Here is a 21,769-nt window from a genome sequence, read left to right as displayed (position 1 = left end):
ACTATCAGAAATTATGTTCTATTGCCATGAATGCAGTACTAAATGCATCCACTTTCTTGAAGAGAATGCAATCCGAAGGTGCAAGAATAAGATAAATGAGAATAACTTTCACATGCACTTGCAAAGACATCTGCTAACCTTTCCAAACACAATAGGCTTTCACCTTGATGTGCTTAGATTGCTTGGAAAAATTATCTCCTCTCGATTAAATTCAACATTAAATGGCCCAGTGAGTCTAATGAAGCAATAAAATAATAATAAAAAACCCCTACACTTGTAAATGCTGCCAGAGCTACCTGAATATTTTATAATGAGTAGATAATCTGAAAAAATGATTACTTTTGTGAAAATATAAATGATAATATTCAAATATAATCCCTCCTTCCTCAAGCTATTTTTAACATAGATGTTTGTAAAAGGGCATTTACCGGAAGACGAAACAGACAATATTTAGTTTTATCTGGAAATCTCTTCAAAAAAGTAACTGATTGAACACTAATATTGCTCTTTTGCTCTTCTAGGGTTCTTTTGTTTTAAAAATATCTACATAGCAACTCCCTAAACCAAAAATATAACAAAAAGGGGTGGGAAATTTACTTTTAACTTTTGGCTGGTTTTATATGTGGTGAACATCGTTATTTCCTTGGGCCTGAGAGGGTTTAAGAATTCAAATCACAGAACTCTGGCAATCTTGAGACATTGTCTTGTGAACTACACAAAAATAATTTCTGCATTTGATTATATGAAAAAAAAGTTCAAAACACCAACTTCTGACATTCCTGCTGAATTGAAAAGGAAAAAAATAATTCTGAATTTTAGTAATCCCTTGCTTGTGACCTTTAATTTCCTCTTTCCCACCACGACTACACTTATTGCCAGTTTATTTTATTCAGTGTCTGATGGCTGCATTTTATATGCATCACAAAGATTGTAGGCGATCAACTACCTGTCTCAAAATTATCATTCTTTATTCTGCAATGTTTTTTTGGAGGGTAGTTGGTGTTTCTTTTAAGCAGAATTCCCACAGAGCTCATTCATCTGACTTGCCTTTTAATTCCTCTTTTGTTTCATTTTGTAGATGTATTTTCATCAGTGTATTGCTGAAATACTTAACCACAAAAGGAAAAACAAAGTGGCTTGTGTTTCTAAAGAAACAGCCTATCAAAAAAATAGAAACAAACGCTAACTGAAACTGAATTTTAAAAGTTACCTACTTGGACACAGTCATAACTAGTGGTTGTATTGGAGTGTTAAGAAGAGAATTTACTCATTTGCAGAAATGAGTTGCTTGTTATGCCCAAACCATTCATGCTCTTGCTTTCTGCTGAATGTGAAGATTTGACTGGATATTTAAGTACTAGGAAAACTAAAGTTCTTTAAGGTGGAATATGGCACCTAAAGGATATCTGGGTGACAGGTTGTACGCTCATTTTGCATCAGGGAGTTGATTCAGAGAGGCTGAAAGAGGTGATTTTTATCTATGAAATCAAAAGTAATATTCTCGTATCAGAAATAGTGTGGCCAGCAGGAGCAGGGAGGTGATCGCGCCCCTGTACTCGGCACTGGTGAGGCTGCACCTCAAATCCTGTGTGCAGTTTTGGGCCTTTCACTGCAAGAAAGACATTGAGGTGCCGGAGCGTGTCCAGAGAAGGGCAACAAAGCTGGTGGAGGGTCTGGAGGAAAGGTCTTATGAGGAACGGCTGAGGCAACTGGAGCTGTTCAGCCTGGAGAAAAGGAGGCTGAAGGGAGACTTTATCACTCTCTACAACTACCTGAAATGAGGTTGTAGCGAGGTGGGGGTCGGTCTCTTCGCCCAAGAAACAAGCGATACGACGAGAAGAAATGGCTTCATGTTGCACCAGGGGCAGTTTAGATTGGATATTAGGAAAAATTTCTTCACTGAAGGAGTTGTCAAGCACTGGAGCAGGCTGCCTAGGAAAGTGGTGGAGTCACCATCCCTGGAGGTATTTAAAAGATGTGTAGATGTGGTGCTTCCAGATGTGGTTTAGTGGTGGACTCGGCAGTGTTAGGTTAACAGTTGGACTCGATGATCTTAAGGATCCTTTCCGACCTAAATGATTCTATGATTCTAATTCCAATAACTACAAAATTTCAGTAGTTGTGTAGAAAAAGGCCGGGTTTTGTCTTTTCCCTTTGCACATCCTTTCTTCATTACACCTGTCTCTGAATCCTGCTAAATGGTCTAATTTATATGTCGCTCAGAGTTAATAACTTGAAAAATCTGAATTTTTTTTTTTTACCTTTAAAACCTCTACTGACTGCCTGCCTTCTAGAAATAAACCCAAGGTTTAGTTTAGTAGAGGCAATCTGGATTGTGATCGGACACATTGTGATCTGTCCCTTCTTTTTGAGCCCAGCCAACTCAGAGTGCTGTTGACAGGAGTTTTGGGGCTGTGGGTGGAATTCCCAAATGTGGAAATCCAGAATATGGAAAAAAATAATTCATTTCAATGTGCATGGCAACAACAAATTTTCTTGGTAGGCAGAGCCTTCATAGTTTTACTAGCTCTGCCTTTTGCTATTTTAACTCCTGCCTTTTGTACAAGGTCTGTACCACAAGATACCCCTGGTGGAGAGGGAGATGAGACAATGCAAACAGCTTGCTTTACCTGCATGGGAAGATGATCCCTTGGAGCCTGGGTACGAGAGACATAGCTTAACTTGTGTATGTGCTTGGTTCTATTTTAGGCAGAAATCTCTGCCTTCACAAGGGCCATCTCTGAAAACAGATAGGATAAAAAGCAAATGAGGGAGTTTTCATGGCTTAGCTCTGGCTGTAAGTCACCACAGTAGTGCTTCTCAGATTTTGGAAGATGATGTTTGCAAATTAATTACTTGGCCTTTAAATAGTTCCAAACCACCCAAAGTGCTCCATTATGTTAGCACAGGCTGGAGAAATAGATATGTATTACTAGCTAATTGAATAACATATGGTGTTGATTAGTGCTTAGCTCTTTTTATAGAACTCAATTTAAAAAATGACTGCAGTATATTTTGAGACTATGAGATGTCTGTTTGCTTCTGGCACGAGGGAACTGCTGAACCGAGAAATGATGAACTTCTGTTAGTTCATCTGTAAGTTCCTTTAGGAACTTGTGGTGCGCGTGTCTGTGATGGGAGATAGGCTGGAGTCTGTTCATTTGCTGCACTATTGAAATGCAACCTTTCCTGAAAGATTTAAGTGCTCTCCCGGCAAAACAAAACAAAAGCCCAGGTTGTTATTTTCTGTGCTATTGCTCAAGATATACAAATATTCAATAAATGTATTTCAAATGGATAAAAACCTATTCTTACAGGGTTCGGTCTGCAGAGATGCATTTCTTGGGAGGAGTCCCATGACGTAGACGTTAAGTTATAAAGCCTTCCAAGCCCCCCCCCCACCTCAAGCAACAAGCATGTGCGGAAAACCTGACTTTATTTCTTTCACTTGATGGAACTTTTTCTCAAGAGATTATTTTCCCATTAAACTTCACAAAAATCACCTGGGATGATGATGATTATGATTTTCGTATTATTCATATGGATGATTGAAGTGGTATAACAGCTAGCAGCAGCGATCGGACTGAGAGAAGCTGGAAGGATACAGAGAAACAACAAACAGAAACATAAGGTGTTTCTCTCCCTGACTTATCATCTTCTTTTTTTTTTTTTTTCCCCTCTTAAACTACCTTTTTTTAAGCTACTACTATTGCATTTTGTGTGGATTTTTTTAAGAGAAAATTTGGTAAATAGTGGCTTCAAATGTGATGTGCGCTGTATGAGACAGATGGCAACAAGAAATAGTAACTTCTATCTGCGGTTTTATCACTGACTAGTAATTTAGCTCTTGGGTGTATGACCTGACAAACTCTTCCTTCCTTTTTAGAAGCAAGTGATGATTATTCTTGCAGTCCTAAAACTCTTAGTAGAAAAGCCTACCAACAGTGTAAAATTACTTAATGCATGTATTTTTCCAGATTTTCACATCAGCTTTTATTATATACTATTTTGTATTTAATTTTCATCTGAAGGACAGCAAAATCTGAAAGACTCAGAACAAAAGAGGTCCTGAAAAATCAATTATTTTTTAAAAAAAGCATTTCTAGTCCCAGTAGGTTCCCATTCCCCAGTAGCTCTTCCACTGAAATGACGTTCGTTCATCCATCCAGAGAAAACAGATGAGTCCTGCAGCATACCCTGAAGGTTACTCAGGTCATTTGGGAGGGAGCTGCATTTCAGAGATGCAGTGCTTTCACCGTGAGTGCCCTTTCGCCGTTTTCCCATTGTTTGTCCTTCTCATTGTACGTTTGTAACTGCCACAGCAGCAATGTGTAAAATAGACCATTCATGACCTAAATTGCTCTGGGCTCAAAACCAGGAGCAGGTGCAACCCTGATCAAAATCAAAAGGCTACAGTGATGGGACTGCATCAACCAGTGATAATGGAGGTGGAAGAAGCAAAAGCTTTTTTTTTTTTTTTTTTTTTGTATTAAAGGTCCTTCCCCCATGCTGTCTTGCCCTCTCCGTCATGTGTAACAAGATACCAATATGTTCATTTGAAGCTTCTCCCAGAAACAAATTTCTGGAGCCAAAATTTTATTCAGTGACATCAATCTATAGGTTCCAAAGGCAAGTTAGCTGTTACTGGCTTCATGGTAAAAGCGTTGCAAGTGCTCAGTGCAGCAGGGATTTTCGAGTAACAATGAGTAAATGGGAAGACCTTAGCATACAGATACCAGTTTTGGGAAAGGTCTTGTCACATATATTGGCTCACAGCGTGGAAGAGATTCTTAAAAGGCTGACGCATGGTCACCCAGCTACCACAACTGTCATTGACCAGTAATGTCTTATCACCTGAAAGACAGAGCATCAAATTTATGTTTCAAAGAACAAAACACCTGAGTTTATAATTTTAGTGTATTTCACAGTGAGATAGCTCTTTCTGTAGGCCCTGTTGGTGAGATTTACAGTGACTGCAGAGTCTAGGGGTGACTGAGATGCAAGCATCTGCATCTTTGACGATTGCCACTTCGATGTCTTTCACAGTTTTGGAGTGAAATATTAGAAATCCTTGATTATTGTCATTCGTGGACTTTTGTCCTTAATACCCCATCTGTGTTTTCTATCTTTCAGCTATTACAGGAATGTATTTCTTGTAGCAACACGTTGGGAAGAAGCAGGGAGATATTCCTTAAGATGTACTGTGTCATTCATCAATGGCAAGGGGTCTGCGCTGAATACAACTGACTTACCCACATAGCGGTCTCTTGCTGTGGGATTCATATACTCTTTTGACCTCTTAACAGTCAAGTATGTTGGGTACATTTATGTACGCAGGGTTAAAGTCCCAGTGACTGGGATAATTCTATGCTGACAATACAATCTGTAAACAAAACAATTAGTTGTAATACAAATGAGAAAAGTTTCCTTTCTATACCCTTGAATAGAAAGCATGCTATGATCTTGAAGTTAAGAAGGTAAGGATTGTTTCAGGGGAAGAATGTAATTTCGAAGCCCTTACATTCAAGCACATTTCAGAAGAGAAATCCCCAGGCAGTAGCTGTGTTAGCTAAGCCAGCAAACACCACAAATTGTAGTTGTGCTGGTTTTCCACATGGGACAGTTTTCTACTTCACAAAGCTATAATGTCATGCAAAGTTCATTTTACTGGTAAGCATCATTGAGCCAAAATTGAGTTCAGAGCTCCAGGGAAAATATATGTAAGCATTTATCCACAGTGCTGTTTAAATTGGCTTGAAATTTTGAGTTCCTGCTCATTCATTTCTAGTTCACTGCAGTCTTCATTAGGGCTCCTAAAGGTTGAGAAGTTAACTTCGCCTCCCCAAAAAGAAAGCTGTCTGCAAAACTGGCTACTTCATAAGATACGTAACCAGTACAGTCAAGATGAACTTTATAGTATGATGTCAGGGAAATTTCATTTAATGCCTGTCCATTTCCATGTAGGATCAGCAGTTCAGACCAATAAGACATTGATAACAATTAAAAATGGCTTTAAAAATTAAGATTATAATGTTTTCTTCTAACCATATTCCATGTAATTTCCAAATAGAATAAACTAAGCACGCTTTTCCTTACCCTCAGTAATCAAAATTGTTGCCTAAATGTTTCACTCCAGAAAATAGAAGTATGCAAGGAGGCAAACATGAACTGAAAGTCAACTGCTTTGCAAGAATTAGTCTGCATCTGCATCAGTTTAATAACTGGTGGATCTTTACAAGATTACATAAACTTGATTTTTTTTTTTTTTCGTTTCTCTTAAAATGCTAGTTGGAGTGGTAAATTGTATTTTGAAAGTATCTCAGCAAGTTATACTCAGTTGGATATCTCCCACTTCTTTATCCTTTGCTATCTTTATTTCCTTGAACTTTAAGGAATATTGAGTAAGAAGGACTCAGAATGTTTTAATCATAAACTGCTTCTGTTTTTCCAGAATTTTTTGTCTTTGTGTTTGGGGATTTTTTTTTTCCTCAAACCACTTATGTCTAATCAACGTACCAAGTACTGCTATGTAGTGCTGGCTTACAGCATCAGCTCAAGTGGTTTGCACAGGTGTGTAATATTTCACCTTAGTCCTTTAGTAGTGCCATTCCATATTCTGAAATCACTGTGTATCTGTAAAGGAAATGGTGGCATGCTGTAGTTTAATATGTATTCCTGAAACTTCTGTTTTCCTAATTGTCACCTAGTGTGCAGTTATAAATTACCCCCTCCTTCTGCCTGATTTGAGAGGCACGGCAGTAGGCAAAAATGTATTACAGCTCTAATGCCATCACAGATTCCTAATGAAAGCACAAATCAAATGGTAGATGCTTAAATCATTTATTTCCAAGGTGGAATTTCCCTTATTATTTTACTGTGCCTTTATCTAGTGTGCATTTTATAATTTCGTTTTCTGGAATAAGATTAGAAGACAAGTATTCTGTATGCAAAAAATGAGACTTTCATAGACTAGGCTGTGTTGACTGGAATAGTAGAGGGGTGTAATAACATGATAATGCACTTTATTAGGCTGCCAGCTTATCTGTGTAAATGTTTCAAAAGGAATCAGACGTGTACACATAGTGAACAATTTTGTTTAATTTACTAGATTGTATTTGCTTACAAAGTTTTACATCTTGGTTAGATCTGTTTTATTATAGTAATCTCATGCGCATATGACTAGCGCTATAGGTGTAGAGATATATTGTACTTGTAAATTTAAATTCATACTGCTCTCTAGTGGGGAATGCTTTCAATGCAAAAGATTATATATATTAATGTACAGCATGTGTATAAACTAGGGTTTCTGAAAAGTTACTGTCATCTAGAGTAATTCAGTAAAAGTAGTGCTACATGTTAGCATTTTAATCCTTGTAATGCTTTGAGTAAAGTCTGCCTTTCTTAATTAAAAAATATTTTAGGTGAACATAGCTCTTTTTGGAGTGAACAATACCTCCAGCAAACTCTAGAAGGCCGAGAGGTCGATGAATTGCTGCTGCTTCCACAGGAGAAACCTCCTCCTTCCATTAGGAGAAATATGCTATAGAATGGCTGTAGAAAAACCTCAGGTTTTCTCCCTACATTCCACAGTCTTATAATGTCTTATGAGATGGCTGTGATTTGTCTACAAAATTTCCTGTATCACTGTCGGTATAACAGGTTTGATTTTAACAAATAACTACCTTTATGCTGCTGCTTTCTCTCTTTAATTTTGCTTTAGAATGAATTGTTTAACCTTCTCATGTCTTGCTTTAGACAGCTAAAATCCTAGATAAAAGTTGACTATATACAAAAGCTGAAACAACAATACCAACTGAACTGGTTGAGTGAGGTTTTAACCTACAGCAAGTGCAGAGCTCCTCTCAGAACTGGGTCTGTACTTTCTTAAATGAAATAGCGTTTAGTTAGCATAAAAGAACACAATGCTAATTAGACAGCAAGCAAATCTGAAAACTGAGATTGAAGCTGTTTTGAATATTGATAGATTTTTAGATTTGCATCTTTAGATAAATTTGTCTTTATGATTTGATTGAAAAGCAGTAAATCTGCTTAAATCCTTGGGAGGGCTGGCAAAACATTTAGCTGATGAGATTTACAATACTTGAAGCTCTCAAGAATGATTTTGTGGTATTTTGGTGTAATCAGACCCAAGTCTGAAGGGTTTTTAGACTTATTTTTAGATACTGAACCTTGTCTGGATCTGGGATTAAAGGCATCTGTAGCCCATTTTCTTGTGTTGCTGCAATCATCTTTTTTTGTCTCTAGGTTGACTGATTTGTCAGAGATCAAATAGTATCATTGTATTTAAGGCTGCAGTAATGTTGTCACTCAAAGTACAGATTATATTCTTTAGCTAGACCTTCATTTATTTGCTAAATCTGTGAGAACAAGCAGTTTAAAGATTTATATGCTATATAAAGGTCTCATCAGGGTGCTAAATTGGTATAACGTTTTGCAATCCTTGAATAGTAAATTAGGTTTGCAGTCCACAGAGCACTTCTTCCCCTGTGCTATTTCTGCTCACCTTTAATCACAGAAGCTTATGTTTACATTGGTTTCACCTGAAGTTCTGCAGATGGGATTATCTTCTAATTTCTGTAGTTGTTACAGCTTGGTATTAGCTGAATTTAACTAACCTGGAATTACAATCCTGCATCATACCCCCCCCAACTCTTTTACACTCTCTAGACTAGTCACCCACCCCTGAGCAGTAGAGGATTGTGGTCAGTCTGCATCACTTCATCTCTGCTTCACTTTCCTTCTCACGCTGTTCCCCTGCTCCAGTGTGGGATCCCTCCCATGGGATACAGTCCTTCACGAACTGCTCCAGTGAGGGTCCATCCCATGCACTGGAATTCTTGAAAAACTGTTCCAGCCTGAGTCCTTTCCATGGGGTACAATCCTTCAGGAAAGGATTGTTCCAGCATGAGTGCCCCTGTGGGGTCTCAGGTCTTGCCAAAAAACCTGCTCCTGCGTTGGCTTCTCTTCCTGGACCCTGACAGGAGCCTGCTTCTGCATGGGCTCTCCATGGGCTTCGGCTTCCTTCAGGGCATGTCCACTTGCTCTGGCTCCATGGGCTGTAGGGTGGATATCTGCTTCACTGTGGTCCTCTATGGGCTGCAGGGAGACAACCTATGTCACCATTTTCTTCACCATGAGCTGTAGGGGAATCTATTCCAGTGCCTGGAGCGCATCCTCCCTCTTCCACTGCCTACAGGGATGTTTCTCTCACGTTTTTTCAGCAGTAGTTTTTTTTTGCACAGTGTTTTTTACCCTTTCTTAAGTATGTTCTCATGGATGTGCCGCATGCGTGGCTGATGGGCTCAGCTTTGGGCACTGATGGGTCAGTTTTGGAACTGCCTGGAACTGACTGTTGATAGCATGGGAAAGCCTCTGGCCTCATATCTGAGAGACTGCCCTCCAACTCCCACTGCCAGCACCTGGGCATCTGCACCCAATACAGTTTACCACTGAAGATCATAGAATCGTAGAATCATTAGGTTGGAGTAGACCTCTCAGGTCATCAAGTCCAACTGTGGACCTAATACCATCATGCCCACTAAACCATGTCCCTAAGCCCTACATCTACATGTTTTTTCAACACCTCCAGGGACGGTGACTCCACCACTTCCCTGGGCAGACTGTTCCAACATTTGACTACACTTTCAGTAAAAAAAATTTTCCTAATATCCAATCTGAACCTGCCCTGGCCCAACTTGAGGCCATTTCCTCTTGTCCTGTCTCTTGTTACTTGGGAGAAGAGACTGACCCCCACCTCGCTACCTCATTTCAGGTAGTTGTAGAGAGCGATAAGGTCTCCCCTCAGGCTCCTCTTCTCCAGGCTGAACAGCCCCAGATGCTTCAGGCGCTCCTCATAAGACCTGTCCTCCAGACCCTCCACCAGCTTTGTTACCCTTCTCTGGACATGCTCCGTTACCTCAATGTCCTTCTTGTAGTGATGGGCCCAAAACTGCACACAGTATTCGAGGTGCGGCCTCACCAGTGCTGAGTACAGGGGCACGATCACCTCCCTGCTCCTACTGGGCCACACCATTTCTGATACAGGCCAGGATGCTGTTGGTCTTCATGCCCACCTGGGCACGCTGCTGGCTCATGTTCAGCCGGCTGTGGACCAACACCCCCAGGTCCTTTTCTGCCAGGCAGCTTTCCAGCCACTCTTCCCCAAGCCTGTAGCACTGCATGGGGTTGTTGTGACCCAAGTGCAGGACCCAGCACTTGGCTGTGTTAAATCTCATAGCATTGGCCTCAGCCCATTGATCCAGATGATATCCAGGATGACAGTTCAGATGTCATGAGCTTCATCTACATTTGCTGAGATTTCTAGCTTGGCATTTATAAGATTCCTTTTAATATAATTCTTAAATAATTAAACAAACCAAGGGAGAAGATACAACTAATTAAAATAAAAATTAAAAAAATCCCTGTGACGGATAGATTTAATAGTACCCTTGAACATTTAAAGACATTCACCTGAGTGGCTGTGACGTTACTCAGGTTACATAGCAGAACTAAAAAACGTGAACAGAAAGCACAATACATGAGCAGAAATGTAACATTAAAGTATGAAAATGCAAAGAATTATATTCTGCCTTTTACTGATTTGTAGGTGTAGAAATCTTGTGTAAATTATTCTCTATTACTCATCAATTTTACCTCTTATGGTTTTTTCCCCCACAGAAAATATGAAGAAGCCCTGGAACCCTGATTTACCAGCTGATAACCACTCATACGATTCAGATTTCACACCCATACCAGACAGGGAATGTGTGAAAGGATTAGCACCTGAAGGCACTGAAGAAAAGAAGGAGAGAGAAAAGAAACACACCAGTTTCACTCTGTGTAATGTTTGTAACATTCAGCTGAACTCTGCTGCTCAGGCACAAATCCACTACAATGGCAAATCTCATCAGAAAAGGTTAAAACAGCTCAGCAATGGAAATCTCAAAAGTGATAATGGTAAGCATAAAAATATAGATTCCTTTTGCCATGCTTTGATCTGAGAATTGCAGCAATGTGCAGTAGTGTCAATATACATGAGTCCAAATGTTTCGGTTTTTTATTCAGCCAACAAATTCTTTGAAATTAAGGGAAAGGCTCTTGGTGACTTCTGAGTGCTTGGGGTAATCCCTAGCATGAGCGTCTGGCAAGTAGCTAAAGGTATACAGTCTGCGTTGTTACAAGTGTTTTCATTTTATATTTTATGTGCTGCTGTTGATTCAGATTCTTTCTCATTCCATTTGCATTTTGTTCGTTTTCAATATAATCAGTGATATTCCATATTTCACAGTCTGCTAGAGAGGTTATACTTGTTAGGGGTATGTTTGCTTTAAATCAATGTAAGGTGGTTGCAAAATAAATTGAAACAAATACATTACACGGAACAAATACATTCCCAAACTCATTTCACTTCAGTTTGCTTATTTAGGGTTCAAACCACAGCTAGCATAAGTCTGTTTAAAGATCATGACTGAAGTCAAATGGAGATGAAACAAAGGTTATTTTGATTTTAATTAATTTTATTGACAGCTTTGGGAAAAGCATTTTGTAGTAGGTGGCATGTTTTCCTGATATCAGAGTGAATTGTATGCCTCAGAGAAATACGTTTGTGGCTTTATGTATAAAAGTAGATCAGATAAGAGAGGCAAACAGTGGTCTCTGACAAGAAAAAACAGAATACTATGTTATAATTTTCTCAGTTTCATAACAGATATTACTCAACTTAGCTGTAGTATGCATAGAGTTGTACTGTATTGTTCTATCTGCTTCTATGCACCATATCACAGAAATGATGGTCTTAATATGATGTACTTAGGACTTTCAGACTTACTTTCTTCAGATCACACACATGGCTTAATATTTTGTGCCATGGCTTGCTTCCTACACCACCTGCAGAAGGATGTGCAGAGCACTAATCCTTAGGATTTAAGAAATATTTTCGTCATCTGTGCTTTCCCTGCTCTTAAAGCCAGGACAATAATACGGGTATGTTGCTGAAGTACGTTGGATGTGAGTGCTTTGCTATGTATGAGATGCGTCTTGTTTCCTTAAAACAAAACAATTAAACAAACAAAAAACCCCATAACACTGAACAACACAAATCATTTTTTAAGTGGCAGGACTATAATGTTTGGCACTATTTATAGTTCAGGTTTAGGAAGAATACCACTACCGTTAGTAGAAGCTGTGAAATTGTGTAAAGAAAAATTGATTTCCTAAATGATTAAAGGTGCAATATGGTTATCCACAAATGCATTCTTTCTAAAGCCAAATAGACATAGTCTAATGTTATTGCAATCTTTAGTCAAGGTAAAATTGTGTTATCATTATTATTGGCACAACAATTTTGCTAATGATAGAAAGTGTTTTTCTGCAGTTCATTTTTTTCTGCTTTAATCCATGAAAATGAAAGAATTAGTAATTAAGCAATGCCAAAATTGGTGTCAAGGCACTTCAATCATGCTTCAACATCTATATTCTAGAGAAGATCAAAGGAGTAGTATAGCAGCATGTTTCTTGTTTCCTCCTTAAAAGTATCCCTACATCGTGTGTGGCTGCATCTATTTGTAGTCAGAAAATGACTGGCTGACTATGTAGCTCTTCTTTTCATAGTGCAATTATTTGGGGGGTTGCCTGAAACTTGAGGCTTTTCAAATCTGGCAGATTTTTTGAGTATCGTCAAAAGTAGAGCTCCACTGAGAGAATAATGTAGGGAAGAGCATAAGGAATTGATTTTCCCATGTCACCAGACTTTGGGATTTCAGTTTTTTAAACTGAGCATTATGAATGAAATAGAGACAGTATTAAATATTTCTTGCCACAAGTTGGAACTGAATGTTTGAGTAACCACCCTCCCTGCACTTTGAGCAGAGACCCTGTTTGAGATCCCTTTTCTAAGTCAAGTAGAAATAGAAACCTGACAGACCTTCCACAGTAACAGGTTTTGTCGAAGCTAGTATATCTGAAATATGGACAATGTTTTTCAGATAAATGATTGTTTTCTTGATGAGACCCCAGCAAACTCAAGTGACATATGACTATGACTAAAAAAAAAATTGACTTGACCTTTTCCATTTATCGTGTGTACACAAATGACACATTTTGAAGGTCGCCGATGTAACTGAAGTAACTGTTAAACATGCACAGTACTTTTTATCCGATGTATGTCAGTAGGTTGCTTTATTTATGAGAATGGTATTTCTTGTGTAGAAGTCTGATTGTCACAGAAGACAGCTGTTATGCTTAATGTCCAGTTAATGGTCTAATCATTCTTGAGACTAAATTCTGCTGTAAATTAAAACTAAGTAAAGACTCCGCTTTATGAGATTGTCTTCTAAGGCTTCATCATCAGTAGTTTTTCACTATGTCTCTTGTTGAGGGAGTAAAGTCCTTGCACTATGCATAAGAAAACTCCATTTCCAAATACAGTGATTCATGGACTGTACTATGGGTTGTATATGCCTTTGCAAACTTGTGTGCTCACTTGAAACTACATACGTGGAAAGGTTGGAAAAATATTTGAATTGTGACTTCTTGTTTTGTTTCATCTCTGAATTATTCTCACAAAGCAGGATGGGTTTCTGTGTTTTGTATCACGAGGTGTAACGGAAAAGGAGGATTGATTTATATGAAGCAACAGCCCATGCCTTGTTCCCAAATAATTTGCAATGGACTGCTGAATAGAGGTATGGTTCAGCTGTATTAACATTTGACTGGGTAATTTAAACCGTCACACTATAGTCATCATCTTCAAACTGTGTGAAGTAGCTTTTGTCTGATGGTCATAAATAACAGAGCATGTTACTATACTTGAATATCTCTGCATAATTTCATAAGGTAAGTTGCTGAAGCACAAAGCCTCTTAACCTCTGCAAATATAAAATTAATAAATAATGTGCATAGTGGGGTTCAAAGTAGCATTTCTTTGCCATTGTCTTGGTATCTGTACTGAATTTAAACAGTTTACCAGAATTTACTCTGAAAAGTTTTGCTAGTTGCTTACCCGTCAGCTTTGCAGCTTTACTGTATGATACCCACTTGGCTCCTTCCTGGGGCAAAGCAGCCTCAGAACAGCACACAGTGCAGAGTCACAAAAATCATGTGAATCCATTGTTTCTTGTGTCATTACTTGGTACAGTGATTTGTGATGACTTAACAGGATATAGTGAGACATCAGCACTTCTGTTACTGAGCTGTATGTGCTGGAGAGTAACACAGTTTTCTGTGTTTCTTAGTCCTGATCATTGCCTTTCATGTCACTTAAAAAGACTTCTCACACTTTCCTCATTACACCCTGTAGTTGGTGATTATTTTGCCTTTCTGCTCTTGTACATGCAGTATCAAGGTGACAAGCAAGTCAGTAGAGATTTTGAGTAAGTTTTGGGATTAAAAGAGGGCAAAATGCATTTCCTATCTGGTCTGCTGACATTGTACCAGTTCTTACAAAACCAGCCTGGACACTGTGGGAAGAGGTGACTTCTTGTTGGAAATTATTAATTCTGACCAGCACGAGTAAGACTTAGTTTCTGCTGACAGAATGGAAAAATTTGTGGATGCAAATGTATAGCAGTACCAGTGAGAAAGCTGATATTTTTATTTATGTAAACCAGAATTTCACCTGTGCTTCCTTTTGTGTAAATTGCTGAATCGTCATGAGTGAACGAGGCATGGTTAGGACAAAAACTGAAACTGCTTTCCTCTGCAAAACTTTCTACAATACATTAGATAATGAGTGGAAAAATAAAGCAGGAGAAGAGAAATGCCACAAAATTCATGGAGCTCCTTTCACTTTAAAAATTGATTTCTGAAACAGTATTCTTTTGAAACATGGGAGCCAGTGAGACATTTGGCAGTAGTTTCTTTATCTAGCTTGCTGAATTAATAACCAGACAAAAGACTATCCGGTTGAGCAAGTTTAATTTACTTTCTTTTAATCTAAACCTGCCTACAACTTTTTTTCAGTGAAATTTCATCTTAGTAAAATTTTATTGTATTGTGAACAAGAACAGTAAGCACATGGAAGAAAAGGAAAAGTTCAGAATTAAATATCCATTTTTTTGATCCTTTGCTAATAGCAAAAAGCAAATCTCTTAATTCAGCACTAGATACTACTTAAGAATGAATAACAATTTGATTGTTACAGTTATAATGAAATATACACTAAAATAGGTGTGAAACTTGTTTCCCGCATTTTTTTTCAGCCACATTTGGTGATTGAATGTCATTTCCCACAACAACTCATGAGGTGACAATTCCATATCTACTCAGTAAACATTTGCACACTGGTGAGAGAAAATATTTAATCTTTTACATCTAGATCCTGACTTCTTGCAGTCCTGCAAGTAGAAAATACAGAAGATTCACCCAAACCACTGGCAGAGTCTTCTTTCTTGCAGTTTTCTGTTGCTGGTTCTTTGCTGCTGCTACACTTTACATCTCTGCTGGCACATTTTTCGATCATGAAAACTGGCAGTTTTAGGGCTGGCAGAATTTTACTTTAAGGTCATAAACTACGAAATTACAGCTTTTGGGGAAATTGTGTCACCTTTTTTATTGCATTAGTCTTCCTTTCACAGAAAGAGGATTGGATAGGGCATTGAGGAATGGAGGGAAATCTTCAGGCAAAGTATATTCACCTTCAGACGAGAGGATTTTCTGTTAGTTTCCTGGGAAACAAGTATTGTCAGATCAGCTTGAGATGTCTCTGGAAGTCTTGTCTCTTCCAAACTTTTTTTTTTTTTAATGTCTATTCTGATGCAAAGCCTCATGTCTAGTTGACAGTAGATCAAATACAAGTTATCCTCCACTTTGAAGCCTCTAGTTTGTGTGTCAGATGCCAGTATTTTGTAAAGAAGCACAGCAGGTTCCTTCTGGGTATTCTGTAATACCTCCCAAATCTCAGAGCTGGAGGTCTCTGGACAAGTAGGACTGGCTGAGGGCAGAGTGTTGTCACTTCCACTGCTTCCAGATGTAAATCTGTTGTCTTATTCCAAAGCGCTTGTCTGTTTTTATTTTGTTCCTATTCCAGTTAGTGAATCACACAGAATCATGGAAAGTTAGGGATTGGAAGGGACCTCGAAAGATCATCTAGTGAACTATTAACATAGTTTCTGCTTTTAGGAGCACTTCAGCAAACAAGATATGCTTTTAAAGCACTACTCATGTTTGCAGAATTATTTTTTTTAAATTTTATTCAGAAAGGTCATACCCACCATACATGACATCATAGTTCAGCACAAAGTTTTATCACAAGGTATCTTGTGTATCATTGAATGAGTTAAGCTTGAGAAAGAGTCAGCTCGCACCAACCTCATGCATGATGTCATTATTTCCCCTAATAATCACAGTTGGATCCGTTTGGCTTTGTGAGTATAGAAAAAATGATGGATGGTAATTGTGGACAAACTCTATGTGTGTGCAAATATCCATTGTAGACTTGCTATAGTTAGCTGACTGTTACCTATTAGTAAAGTCCCTTTGTATTTGTAAATTTTAATACAGATGAATCATAGGTAAACCCTAGCATTGTAATGTATTGTGGGGAGGCTGGGGAGGAATTTCAATGAGTGCACCAGGAATACCTTCAGTAATCCTATGCAGTCTCAAAGGTAACATATATTTTGGCAATCCCCAAAACATTCTTTTGGATTTGGGGAGAGGAAATTCATAGTAGTTCAAACAATTTTTCAGGTAGCTTATCTGGTAATTGATCCACTGAATAGCATGCAGAATGATAAAAAAAATTATAGGAGCCAAGAAAACTGTTTATGACTAATTCTTCAGAAGCTGGGAGAATAGTATAAATTTATGGCTAAATATGCTTAAAGTATTTTTGAAGTTCCTTATTGTTTGTCAAGTGCACCTAAGAATGTGCTTATGTCCTTTGTTGAAGTATGGTTTCAGTCTCAATTGGCAAATTTCTTTCTTTTCTACCATCTTAGATGACAACTGAATAAAACCTGCTGTGGCAGTATATTATGAACCAAATCGTTTGGGGCATATGAAGAGTCTCAACCATAAAGAACATCTGCTCAGGGTCTAAACAAGCCTCTAACTGCAGGTTGAAAAAGTTACAAGGAGTTGGGTTTGTTCTAGTTTTCTACTTGAATATAAGACTACACAGGTTTTCTTTTAATATCACCAGCTGTATAAAGCACCCTTCTTTTGGGACCAGCTCCAAAGCAAGATACTTAGCAAGTCTCCATCCAAAGGACATTGAGTTTTTCCATGAGAAATACTGCAGGAAATTCAGAAGTGGATCCTTACTTTGCCTTCTAGCAAATCTGGATAGGGTTTCCAAGTGCTATTCGAAGTGGGGGCTGAGGTGCTTAAATGTGTCTTCAACAGCACACTAAGGCTGCTGTTATATGCATGAAATTCTTCACCGATTGTGTGCCTGCTTGCTACGTTTAATCCTCTTCCATACTCCCGGTTCTTCCTTTGTATGTTTTAAACTTTGTTCTGTCACAGTTCGCTTGCTCTTTCTAGACATTTATGGCCTCATGTCTTCAGGACTTTATGTTGCCGGTAGATGTACAACAGTTTTTCTTCTATGCTGAAAAATATCTGCCCTTTTAGTCCTCAAATCTGTGCTTAAAATATGCTTGTGAAAAGTGGGAAAGCTAACTGTCATCTTGCTCTCTTTGTACCTCTGCTTAACATCAACATAGCTTCTTTTTAATCACTTTTTAATCTTTTTTCCTTCCTGTATGGCTTCAGGCTAGAACCTGCTATACACCCTATTTATCTGAACTGCTTTGTCTCTCCATTTTGAAGTTAATACTGTTTTAGGTAAGTGTTGTCTTAATGTTTTATGCTGTAGCAAGAACATTGATAATACTAAATTAGCTGTGTAAGGTTCAGTTACTCTGTGAGCAATCTGTGTCCATCTGTGGTGTTTCTGAACTGTGTGGAGATGTCGGTCTGCCGTTCTTTGCTTCGCCCTGAGTGTGGCACCAGTCTCGTTTCTGAGAATGCTGGCATTTGATCTCAACTTGCATGTACAGCTAACAAACTGTTGAAACCTGTTTTCCATTTAGTTCTGCTTACATCACTAGGTCCAATATAGATTATGATGACCATGGCTTCCTTCCAGATCTTCTCAGTAACTTGCCGTCTTTTAACATGATGTTGTGTTGTTGTTTTTTTTTTTTTTTCCTGCACTGGCATCTGGTAGGCAACAAATCTTCTGTGAGTCATGACAGCACACTAAGTCTATCAACATTTCCTGGTATTAATTTCCTGACAGCTAGCTTTTCCCATATTCAGTTATTTTTCTTACTTCAAACATAGGTCTATATTCCTCAATGAGGCTGTAAAAGGATAATTTGGTACCTCTCATATGGCATTAATTTTCTAATTTTTAGGATATCAAAGAATTTAAGCAGAATTTTTGAGCTCTATCTGAGTAGAAGGAAAAAAAACCAGTTATCATCAAATGTGACACACTTCAGTAATACTGACTTCTTATTTATGGCTTTTTATTCCTCTGATTCAAAATATACTCTGTTCCTTGTAGTCATGTCACTGAAATCTTTTTACGTTTTTTATCTTCTGACATGTTTCACAATAGGGGGAAATATATCTCAAGATCAGAGATTTAAGATCAGCTCCATTGAAATGAATTACAAACTCCCATTGATTTCAAGAGAAGGAGGCAAGTTCCTCACTCTATTGAGGAACTTAATGTTAGCACGCTTTTATGCCAGTTCAGTTTACATCATCAAGGAAGCACCAGTTCTAACCTACAGTTCACGCTGCTACTGTGGGAGTGGTATATATCATTGTAGATTTATAGACATAATCAAGATTTCCCCCCCAGTTTTGCCATATGTATAAAATTAGAGAGCTGGAAAGGTGCACTAACTGTAAGCAAAGCAGCTCACTTACTAAACTAGTTCTTTGTAATCAAAATTAAAATTCCTAAAATTCTTCTCTAGATGCTTTATGTAAGGGTAATATGTCTTTAAATGCAAGTCTTCTAGTGGGGATGGTATATATTATATGGACTGTAACATGACTGTGTGAGTTTTTGACTAAAAACTAGTACTGAATGTTTCATTTTACAAGCTTTAGCAGCATAATGACTGTTAGATTAGAACCAAAAGCAAGACATAGAATCTTCTTCTGTGCTGGATCCCACTGTGTTGTAGAAGAGAAAAGAAAGTTAATGAAGAATAATTTTATGATCAAGCAATTTAATTCATAACTAAATACAGTCAAAGTAAAACTGGAAATGTCAAAATGACTCCCTTTGGTGTTTCTGAGTGCAGTTGGTTAGTGATTTGTATTATTAATTTTCTTGTGTGGAACCTGTTCCATTTGTAATTATTCTTGGCAACACTTAACAACTCATCTGTCCCTTTTTTTGCCAGGAGAGCCCCATCCCTACCTTTGAGTAATTCTCATTCCATCCCAATAGAAATAGCAATATTAGAAGGTGGATAAAAAAATTCTTCTTTTCACTTCCATTCCTGTCCTCAAATTCAATAACTTTGTAGATATGTAGATGTAATCAAGATTCCCCCCCTCAGTTTTTCCATGTATATGAAATTAGAGAGCTGAAAAGATACACTAATTGTAAGCAAAGCAGCTCACTCACTGTAATAGGAGGAATATAAAATAGTGATACCTGGACAGAGGTAAGTGTTACTTTCTCCTTCAGAAAAGGCAAGAACTAGAAGCCAGTAAGCCAATTACTAGTGTCCAGGAAGTTTATGGAGCAAGTCTTCCTGACAGCCATTTGCAGGCACATGAAGTAGAGGAAGGTGATTTGGAACAGCCAGCACGGATTTACATGCAGACTTTGTAAGATCAACCTGTTTACCTTCTATGGTGAAATGACTGGCTCTATGAACATGGGCATATAAACTTCTAACTTAAGAAAGGCTTTTATTGTGGTCTCCCTCAGGATCATTGTAGACAAATTGGTGAGATAGGGGCTGGATGAGTAGAGTACAAAGTAGGTTAGAAGATGGCCGAACTATCAGGTTCAAAGTGTAATTATCAACCTTTCACCATCTAACAGGCAGATGACTGGTTATGCCACTCCCCAAGGATTGATAGTGAGGCCAGTGACACTGGTGATAGAATGGAGTGCACACTTGGCAAATCTGCAGATGACACTGAACATGGCAAAATCATTACCATGATGGAGTACAAACCTACGTTCGCAGGAACCTCAACAAGCTGTAGGAATGCCCCAGCAGTGACCTCATAAAGTTCAACAGATGCAAAAAATGTGAAGTCCTGAACCTGGAACATACACAGGTACAGGCTGGGGACTGACTGGCTGGAGAACATCTTCGTGGAAAAGGACCTGTCTGCTCTGTGCTTTTGAGATCATATAGAATGCCATGACATCATACAGAATATCCATGATTAATTAAAAAGTAATTTTTTTATGTTGAGGGAAACATAGATCTTTATTTATAATTATAATTGGAATCTTGTATCAACAGTACCACACATCAGTAATGGAGTATTCCCAATGTTTTAAAATCTTGAAATGTTTAAGAAAAAAACATTTCTGTGATAACTCACTATATTTTATTTGATTTTATCACTGACTCATTTGATGTCAGTGACCCTTGTCACAAACAGATGAAATATGCTTGAGAAAGCCAAAGAAGAGATCCTGGAACTGCCAAGCTTTGAAAAATTATTATTATTCAGAATTGCGGTATTGGCATTTAAAGACTTACAACTGTGAAATAAATTGTCAGGAACAGTGGCAAGCCTCTCTGGTCTCATGAACACTCCAGATTAAAAGATTGTGGAAAGAAACAATGCTATAGCTAAAGAAAGAACAATTAAGTAAGTTTATAGCTGGCATAGAAGTCTTAGTACTATTCAACAAGGAAACATTTTAATTTTACCAACACTTTATTTTTTGCAAGCCGGAAGAGTTTATTTCAACAGATTGACTCTTACCTCTGTGAGACTGGGTACATGTATAAATAATTGTAAATTACTTTACATCTTTTGGTACAGGCTGAAAATTTGGACTGTAGGTTAGTTTAATCTGTTATATACCTGTAAATATCTTGTGGGGGAAATAATTTGCTGATTTGCCCACCCTACGAAATCCATTGACCACATTAACAGAGTTCTAGAGGGTCAGGTTAAACTTGAATATGTGTGTGCTTCCGTGTACAACAATCATATATTCATACACACACACACACAAATCATGGCAAAGTTTATTTTTAGTCTGCATAGAAATATGTTAGCTCTTGGGCTAGTTTAGAAGAAAATTCCAGTGTTGTGCTTTATAGGGAGCACACTTGTGTGCCATCACTCTATTTGCTCAGAGTCAGTCCTGTATGGTAGTCAGCAGCTAGTTAGCTTTTAGTCTTTGGATATTTTAGTGGATGCTTTTCTGCTGAAGAGCTGCAATAATTTTTTTTTGAAAGGAATTTCCCAAACAGCATGTGTTTATTTTGTCAAATCAGAAGTCATATTGATGATATTTTCAAGTGAACATCAGTAGGAATAAAGCTTCCCAACCCTTAATGGCTCTGGAAAGCTGAGTTGCATTTCTTCTAACTCAATTTTATTCACTGATGCTGCAAATTTTATAGTCCGGAGAACCTCCTTTACACAGTATGACATAAAGGTTTTTTTTCCTTTCTTAAATCTTTATATTTTTCTATTCAATATAGTTAAGAAAGCCTCTTGCACTTTAGTATTCGTATTACATTAGGACTGATGTAAACCGATACTTATCAAGAATAGGTGTTATTACTTTTGA

The 21,769-nt window shown here is 38.0% G+C and overlaps 1 protein-coding gene across 2 annotated transcripts in view; it reads left to right on the top strand.

The window, feature by feature from the left end:
* ZNF385D (zinc finger protein 385D) overlaps positions 1 to 21,769 on the top strand; it is a 437,653-nt gene that overhangs the window by 80,285 nt on the left and 335,599 nt on the right. The window contains exon 3 of one of the 2 annotated variants that reach the window (XM_086467942.1): positions 10,697 to 10,977. In XM_086467942.1, coding sequence (XP_086324068.1) covers positions 10,697 to 10,977 — 281 coding nt within the window. The remainder of the gene's footprint in view (positions 1 to 10,696; positions 10,978 to 21,769) is intronic. The other variant, XM_086467943.1, reaches the window with a different exon arrangement.

This window comes from Leptosomus discolor, chromosome 7 (assembly GCF_034619465.1).
Source record: "Leptosomus discolor isolate bLepDis1 chromosome 7, bLepDis1.hap2, whole genome shotgun sequence".
Classification (NCBI taxonomy): domain Eukaryota; kingdom Metazoa; phylum Chordata; class Aves; order Leptosomiformes; family Leptosomidae; genus Leptosomus; species Leptosomus discolor.
The sequence above is the reverse complement of the archived record's forward strand: the minus strand, read 5'-3'. Positions and strand labels throughout refer to the sequence as shown.